General features: G+C 38.8%; 1 protein-coding gene across 1 annotated transcript; it reads right to left on the minus strand.

Annotated features, from left to right (window-relative positions):
- Positions 1-523: 523 nt before the first annotated feature.
- On the minus strand, positions 524-6,791 carry LOC104961289 (cyclic nucleotide-gated cation channel beta-1-like; the record flags this gene model as incomplete). Its single annotated transcript, XM_010789558.1, has 10 exons — positions 6,720-6,791; positions 3,840-3,942; positions 3,235-3,274; positions 3,102-3,150; positions 2,653-2,755; positions 2,239-2,258; positions 1,132-1,249; positions 921-1,012; positions 662-756; positions 524-569 (listed from the first exon to the last, which is right to left on the minus strand). Coding segments are annotated over exons 2-10 (665 nt in total), but the record flags the coding sequence as incomplete, so codon positions are not given.
- Between the last annotated feature and the right edge of the window lie 2,446 nt (positions 6,792-9,237).

Below are 9,237 nucleotides of genomic sequence, written 5' to 3' on the forward strand. Positions count from 1 at the left end.
TGTGGAAAAATGGCGGGGATTATGCGGCCTTTTAAAAATCTGCGCCATTTTGCTGATTATGCGGTAAATTCTGCGATCGCAGAATCGCGTTTTTCTGGAGGGTCTATACAGTATATAGGCATATAGCTATGCACGTGATACTGACGCACATATAACAAATAATAAGTTAGCCTTAAATGAATCCATTTTAAACCATAATGTGACTCACAAAAATACCCGATAATTTACAGTTTAATCTAATTTATATTATTATTGTTAAGCCTAACATTTGGACAATAATAACAAAAGGAAAATGGCTCGAACATTTACCTTAGACTTATTGGCCATTTTCATTGAAATGTTTCACACATTTATAGAAAAGGTATTACAACTGACAACTAATCCTGGAAATCTTGTTTGTGTTGTTGGTGAAAATACAACAATAATAAAAAGGCATAACCCTCTTACTTTACATTTTGATCTCCCCTCTTTCAATTTTTCTATGCATAACATTTGTTTTTCCGAGATACAAATGTTTACTCACTTCTCAGTTTCAGGAGCTGCTTTTGTGGCTGGAGCCGGTTCTGGTGCTGTTTAAATAATCAGTAGACGCAGGTTATATATATTTATTCTTAACATTAGTATGACATGTATTCATGTGTAATGATGATTAAAAGCTGACCTTTTGCTTCAGCAGGAGCTTCAGGCCTCTCCATGATTTCTGTCTTCGGCTGAGGGACGACTTTCTCTAAACCTTTTTTGATCCAGTCTAACATCCTGTAATGAACACACACATATAAACACACCCATACACACCCATTTAAACACACATATAACGCACACACACACACACACACACACACACACACACACACACACACACACACACACACACACACACACACACACACACACACACACACACACACACACACACTCACCTGGGGGGGAGGAGTCTCTTGTCAGTGTGTTCCTCTCGCTCCTCCACATTGATCTGAGGCTCTGCAGGTTTTTCAGGTGCTGCCACCAACACCTGAGGAGAAACACACACTCACATTATATCACAACATCAATATTATACGTCAAATCTAGTTTATTATATTCTCTTAGTCTCTTTCTGGTTGGTATGATATCACAGGACTGTATTCATACTGCAGTAACAGCTGATAACTCGGTGAGCTGCTCAGGTTCTGCTGGGGTTTCCTTCTTCAGGTCGGGCTGAGGAACGACTTTCTCCAAACCCTCAGAGATCCAGGCCATCATCCCTTTCCTGAGGAGAAATAAAAACAGAAACACAACGACTGATTTCTTCTTCAGGAGATGAGAATCTATCCTAACTGAGACAAATATAATATAGATCACATGATCAGCGTAACAATATGATAAATACAGTAGTAAACAGCAATGAGACATGAAATGAAGCTCACTATTTGGCATATATGCCATCAAATGGGCATATAAAGCAGCTCAGTATTTGGCATTATGCAGGGTTGATGGATTTATATCGTAGCTCACTATTTGGCAGTATGCACGTTGAGGGTTTATAAAAAAGCTCATTATTTAGCCGTATGCACGTTGAGGGGTATTTAGACAAGCTCACTATTTCACTATTAGTCCGTCTGTTGATTAGTTTCTAAAGCGGCTCAGTATTTGGCAGTCTGCCTATTGGCGGGTTTATAAAGGAGCTCGGTGTTCTGCTAATACATATCAAGCCAGCTCAGTATTTGGCAGTTTGCAAACTGATGGCAGTAATTTGCAGTGTTTGTCCTGTAGGGTATATTAAGCAGCTCAGTATTTGACAATTTGCCTGTTGATGGGTATTTAAAGCATCGCAGTATTTGGCAGCCTATGGCTAATGGGTTTATTAAGCAGCTCACTATCTGTTTCCTGTCGTTACTCACTCGTCTTCAGGTTTACTGTTATTACAGAGAGGAAGGAACACAGAGGAAACATCAAAACACTTGTATCACTGCAACACATCTGGAAACCATTAACTCCACATTTCTGATAAACATAATAACAAATCTGTCATAGCACAGCTGCTTTGTGTTGACCTAACAATATCAATAAAGCCTTGGGCAATCATTCACCATAATCATGGTACTTTTATTGGAAAAACTCAAGCTAAGTCTTCTTAAAGTTAGTAAAGGAGTACCACAGGGATCCGTTCTTGGTCCTCCTTTATTTACACTATACTGCATATAAAAATAGTATAATCTCTGAAACTCCACATCCTTTATATATTATATATATATGTACCTGGTTGTTGTGTTTTCCTCCTGGAAAGAAGGAAAAGACACAAAAAATATTAATTGGACCTACAGAACGACTCTGTTGCAGGATCTGGTCCTGAGTAAGTAAGCGATCCGGGTAAGTATCTTGTGCTGGGGCAGTATGTGGTTCTGGTGCAGTATCCGGTCCCATGGTTAATATCTGGTCCTGTGTCAGTAGCTGGTCCTTGGTAAGAACCTGGTCTTGGGTAAGTAAGCAATCCGAGGCATGTATCTGGTCCTGGGTGGATATGTTGTTGTGGGTCAGCATCTGGTCCCGGTTTCTAGTGCTGGGTCAGTATTTAGTGCTGTGTCAGTATCTAGTGCTGGGTCAGTATCTAGTGCTGGGTCAGTATCTGGTCCTGGGTCAGTATCTAGTGCTGGGTCAGTATCTGGTCCTCACCTTCTCGACGGAGTTGGCCCGGCTCAGGTTTGGTGGGAGAGCAGGTTTGGGCAAAGTGGCGTTGAACCACGTAAACACCCCGGACTGAGCGACAGGCTCCGGGCTGAGAGCAAAACATCCAGTGTTCATTTAAATGAGGGCACATAACATCAATAAAATACAGTAAATAAACTTTATACTTGCTACTTTAATACACTAGAGATTCATTTAAGTTGATGTGAGTTATTGTCATTTTCAATTTATAAAGACAATACGATACATTTTTTATATCATTTTAGGTGAATATTATTTCTAAAAACTTTATTTTGTTCATAATCCTGTTTATCAAAACCTCCCCATGTACGAAAAGGGACACAAACAGGAAAATGACCATAAACTGAATTGCAATGCAGATCTTTCATGAAGTAACTATTATAGTAAACATCATTGTATATCTCAGATCATCTCACCCGCTCTCCACCGCCTTTACTTCCTGTTTGGGTTTGCCTTCTTTTTGAGCTGTTAATAAAACACAATACTTATTGTTTAGCAAGAAGAACAAAACCCAAACTGAACCACGAGATGTTCACGATGCTGTCTTACCCTGCTGTTTGCTCTCATCTAGAAATGTCACTTTCTTCTCCTGTTGAAAACACAATATGATTTCATGTTAAACATATAAAGTTTACATAATGAAACACATAATCAGAATCCGGGTTATTGCCAAGTACTATTAAAAAGTAATTTGCTTTGTTGCATACAAACATTAAAGAGGAATAAGCTATGTATATAACTTTTAAAATAAATATTATACAATTAAAATAAATGTTGACAAGTATTCCTCGGGCATAATGGCATAGATAAAATACATGCAGTCTTATAATGCGTATTATATTTGAATATAAAAAATGTATGTGCAGTATATCACCTAGGCTATAAGGTATGTATACGTATTTAAAAATTCTATATCTAAAGTCAGTAAAGTAACCATTAAAGTGTGATTCAAACATTTTGATTGTAATTTAAAATATTATTTTCCACATTTGGGTCCCAGAATGATAGAATAAAAAAGGAACTCTGGTAGTGGCTGTAGTGTGAATAAACTTCATATAATATGTTTTTACGATGGCAATAAGAGATGTAACGAAAATGATAAAATCGTGATGAAAACATAAATGGGCTTGGCTTAAACTAAGGGGAGGAGTCACCGCAGGGGGCGTGGCCACTGGTTTCCCCAGTTTCTGCTCTTCAACATTTTTTGGCGGAGGCTCCGGCGGCTGCGGAACGACTTTAGCCACCCAGCTCAACATCCTGCGAGAACAAACACACACACAGAATAGTTAAGAGTGAAGGGTGTTGTATTTCTGTGTTGGACCCTGAAGGCAGCACCTCCCTGGTCCAATGGGATTCCTCCGTTTGATTTTGGATTATTGCAGAAAATAATCTCTGTGTCAAACAAACGATAATCTCCACATATTAACACCTCTTTATGATTTCTGAAGTAAAAAGCTAACGTTAGGCCATAAAGGAATAGGGATTAAAAAAGGGTTTACAAACTGATGCTATGGGACTAGGGGCCACTATAAACTGCAAATACCTGCACCACACAACCTGGTCTAATCTCTATTTGCATTCTCTTACTAATGTCATTGTTACTCTTATTAAAACAGTATTAAAACTATTTATACCCCAAAAATAAACTAGAAAATACTACTTGATGTTACCCACTTGACTCTAATGCATTTACAAATACTTATTTATGTATAAGAATTGACATCAATCTCTCCACTGGAGATACAAAAAAAAATCATGACAGTTCTCACACAAAACTCAAATGTAAACATCTAATTTTTTTGTTTGTGATCATTTTGCCCCTTTTATATTCATTTAACGAAAATGTCCAAACACAAGTGTTAATGTTAATTACGACTACACCGGTCCAACAACACATCTATGCTTATCACACAGCACATGGAAGAAAAATAATGAATGTAGAACTTTGGTATCTTTTAAAAAAAATAAAAGAGTTCTTGGAAAGGTTCCTAATTAGCGTTCTCTCTATTGACTCGACTCGCTCGGTGATTAGCGGCGTTTGGATCAGTTCTGGCTCAGCGTCAGCTTGATTAGCGCTGACTGACCGTGACCCTAATCCGCCTCAGGAGGTCGGCAGCAGAGCTGTTTCACTGTGCTGACAAACATTTCAACTGGAGTCACTTGCACTTTCCAGTTAGCTCTTTAGCCATTTAGCTAGGTTTTATATCCACCAGTTTTGCAGTTTTGATTGTCTCCAGCCAGGTTTACGTTTGGCAAAATCTTTAATCAAATCAAGTCTTATTTATGGATCCCAATCTCAGATATTATGCAATAAAACAGAATTCCCAAATTGGGATTAATACATAAGTACATTTTACCTTATCTTTTATCTTATCTTATATTAAATCTGTAGATCGTACAACACTGTCTGTTTTAGGAACATCTCAGCGGTTTGGGAAAAACCCAATTCCCCCCCAAAAAATCTCCCAGTTTTCCAGAGTAAAGGAAATAGTTTTGTTGCAACAAAATACATCAAACTGATTCAGTAGGCGAGAAAAAGGGTATAAAGGTGTGACTTTCACCTTCCAGTTAGCTCTTTAGTATTTTAGCTAGTTGCTAAAACCACCAGTAAGTCAGTTAGTTAGCTTTCCAGTTAGTTCTTTAGCCAAATAGCTCGTTTGTCAACAAGTAAGTCAGTTAGTTATTATTTTAGTTTGATTTTTAGATTTTCAGCTAGATGCTCAGTCAACCAGTAAGTCGGTTAGTTAGCTTTACAAGTAGCTTGTTAGATATTAAGCTAGTTGCTATTAGTTAGCTAGTTTAATAGATATTTAGATATCTAGCTTGTTACTAAATTGACCATTAACATTCTGTTCTTTATCCAAAATAGCTAGTTTCTAAGTCAGGTAGTGAGATCAGTCGATCAGCCAATATTTGAATCAAATCAAATTTAGTCAGATCTATTTATATTGACCAATTTCACATATTACACATTTGCCTCACAGGGTTTTTACAATTTGTTGCCACAACTTAGCCATATGTTTTGTTGAGGTTCAGTAGCTTTTTATCAATGCTAGCATTTCTTATCAAGGATAATTGTGCATTGATTTTAAAGTATTGCTAATATCATTATGAAAACATACACACTTAAGACAATATACTCATTACAGGAATTACATCTCATGTTACAAAGGGAACCGTAAGTTCATTTTAAAGGGAAGTCCTAAATAAAGATGCTTCATGCAACTGGCCAGGTAAACAGTCGGTTAACTCATTTGATGGTTAATTATCATCCACTTAGTGAAATTAGACAAGTTGGCTAGTTTAATTAACTTCACAGCCAGATAATGTGCTAGAAAATGAACAACAGTGAGTCAATAACATGGTGGGCAAGCAAATATAAATGTAACTTTAAAATTACTTGTAAAAAAGGTATTTTGTAAAAAGTAAGGTACTTCATTAGATGCAATTATTAACGTATTAGATTCAAACACAGTTCCTTTTCTACAAAGAAAAAGAAAAATGTGCTGAACAAAAGGGTGTGTGTGTGTGTGTGTGTGTGTGTGTGTGTGTGTGTGTGTGTGTGTGTGTGTGTGTGTATACAGACTCTGCTAGACAATTGCATGTGAGCTCGGCTAACCATGATATTATTTACAACTGAATACATTGGTAAAAATAGTGAGAAGTCAGTGTATCCCAGTGTAAGAAAGCAGAAGTTCTTACATTTGATCGCAAATACAAAAAGTATTCTTCAGAAAAAAAACTATCAGAAGTATAATTTATTGAAAAAAAGTGCATGTAAAGAAGTAAACGTAACGAGCACTGCAAACCAACCGTATTTGTCTGTTAGCATGTTAGCTAGCTCGTTAGCAAATGTTGTTTACTGGCTAAATAAACTGCACACTCAGATAATCTAAACAAAGTGACTCACGACTAAACCACCATGCTCTGCAGCATTTCCCCGCCTGTTGAGGTATTATTTTGGGGGAGTTTTGTGGAGGTCGGTGGGGTGTTTAGTGGGGTGTTTTGTGGGGTCTATGTGCTGGTTGTCCTACCTGAGAAGTTAGCGAGGGTCCGGCAGCGTCCCACAGAAGAAGAACAACAGTGAAGTCCTGCTGGGATCTGAGCGCTGTGGGAGGATTATGGAACTAACAGGATTAAAGGAGGACGGTAAGGACACATGGGGACACACAGATTACCCTCCCAAATCTAACTCACACACATCAGTCCAACATGGTGAGAGAAAACATTAAGAAAAGAGAGAACATTGACAGAAAACAGGCATTTAGATATTTTACTGCTTTTTACAGATGGACAGTTTTATCATTTTTATACTTGATCTTATGTTTTGGATCAAGGTGATTGCTGCACTTTATTCACTTGTACATGTAACATTTATGTTTAATGTATTATGCCATTCCTTGCCAGTTAATGCCAATAATATCCTACTTTCAAACTTAGTTGCAACTTGTATAACTTTTTAATAATGTTTTATTTTCTCTTTTGAGATGTTTATATTTGTTTATTTTCTACTCTTTTTATTTAAATGATGTGCAATGCCTTGTTTTAACATTGGGATCAATAAAGTTTATCTTATCTTTCAAATGCATTCACTTTAATTGTGGAACCCCAAAGGCGATACAAATAATTAAGTTTAGCTCTATGACATTTATACCTGTTGTTATACCTGATCTCAATTTAATTATCCGTCATAATCTGAAATAAATACCTCAGGTGAAAGATAAAACAATAATAAGTTGTTATCTAGTTGCCTTGACCTAATATGATTTCCTGCTCATCCTAAATGTCTTCCTCCTTTGTTTACTTCTGGAACACAGTGACATCACTCTGTAACATTAGCTCTCCTATTGGCTAGCGCTCGAACACATTGTACGTGATAGGCTGGGGGGGTGGGACATCTCTAAGCGGTCGACCAATAACATCAGAGCCCGGCCAGCTAACCAATCAGAGCAGACTGGGCTCTGGAGTCAGACTGAGAATTTGAACCTACATAAATCATTTGTATGAATAATCTGACAAGTCCTGTCCCATAGTCCTGTTTTTTCTTCTGTTATCTGTTCGGGCTTTATATACATTGCAGGCCGTATTAACCTCAGACCTTAAAAAGGATAACAACCAAAAACACATTCAGAAAACCATTGACCTCCAGACCACGGGACAGGAAGTGATAAAATGCTGACTCAATTCCAGGTTTCAGGACTCATTCCTGCACAACTCTATTATGTCTTCTTTTATATGATGGTTTTTAACTGTGTCTTTTGTGTTTCACCATCACGACCCTGGGTGGGGGTCACACTCAGATTTGTTTTTGTGCTCATGTTGCAGCGCCTGCAGGTTAAAGCTGTTAACGAGCAGATGATCCGCTCACAAGGTTCATCAGCGTCAGCGAAACAAGGATCAGCCGCAGAAACCTGACCGGCTCAAAGACCCACAGCAGACAGCTGAGAGGCGTCGTGAGAACAAACTGAGGACGACTGGTCCAAACTCTTCCATCAGGAGAGACACGCTGCAGCTCCAGAAAGGATGCAGGGATACAAACACAAAGAAGCTCAAAACACAACGGAGACCAGGGGACACTAAAGAGTGACGCACACAGCTGGAGACCAGGGGACACTAAAGAGTGACGCACACAGCTGGAGACCAGGGGACACTAAAGAGTGACGCACACAGCTGGGAGACCAGGGGACACTAAAGAGTGACACACACAGCTGGGAGACCAGGGGACACTAAAGAGTGACGCACACAGCTGGGAGACCAGGGGACACTAAAGACTGACGCACATAGCTGGGAGACCAGGGGACACTATAGAGCAGTGGTCACCAACCATTTTAAGCCTAAGATCACCGACCTCGGCCTAGGTGAAAGGCGAGATCTACCTATTGCAGAATTGAGTGAAAAAGACGGCCCAGACAATGCTTCCAATTTGAAGCCTTTTATATAGGCTAATTGCATCTGAATTACTGTTACAATGAAGGCTCCATAATCAGCTCACGGCACATAGGCAGGGGTAAAGTGCTATTGGGGTGCGGACCTCACCTCCTCTAGGGGGGTCATCACCTCCTCTAGGGGGGTCCGGGGGGATGCTCCCCCGGGAAGATTTTTTTTAAATATTGAAGTTGAAAGCATCAATCTGGTGCACTTTGAGAGCAACATGAAGAGATCTATGGATACATCTCTCAACACCCAGATGAAACAGAACTGTAAACAGTATTTTCTTTTCTTTATGGATATTTTAAAAATCACTCCCCTTTTAAACTGTATTCTTGTTTTACTGCCATATAGTAGGCTATTTCATACCTGTTTTTCATTTATTCTCTTATTGTTTGTATAACTATAATGATCATATAGAGGTGTACCATGGAAATAATCTTTTGAATAATTTGTGACAAAACTGTTCTAAACACTCAAGAGTCCTTTAGCTCACCTGAGCCCCTCAGTCTGACAGAAGAGGACTCTCCTCCAGCTTGTTGTGGAAACAGCTCCTTATGTCCGTTAGTGCAGCTAGCTAACCAGATGCTAACATCACGGTACCTGCTAGCACCGGTCCCTCTC

Source organism: Notothenia coriiceps, unplaced genomic scaffold, assembly GCF_000735185.1.
Source record: "Notothenia coriiceps isolate Sejong01 unplaced genomic scaffold, NC01 NC01_scaffold00033046, whole genome shotgun sequence".
Taxonomy (NCBI): Eukaryota; Metazoa; Chordata; class Actinopteri; order Perciformes; family Nototheniidae; genus Notothenia; species Notothenia coriiceps.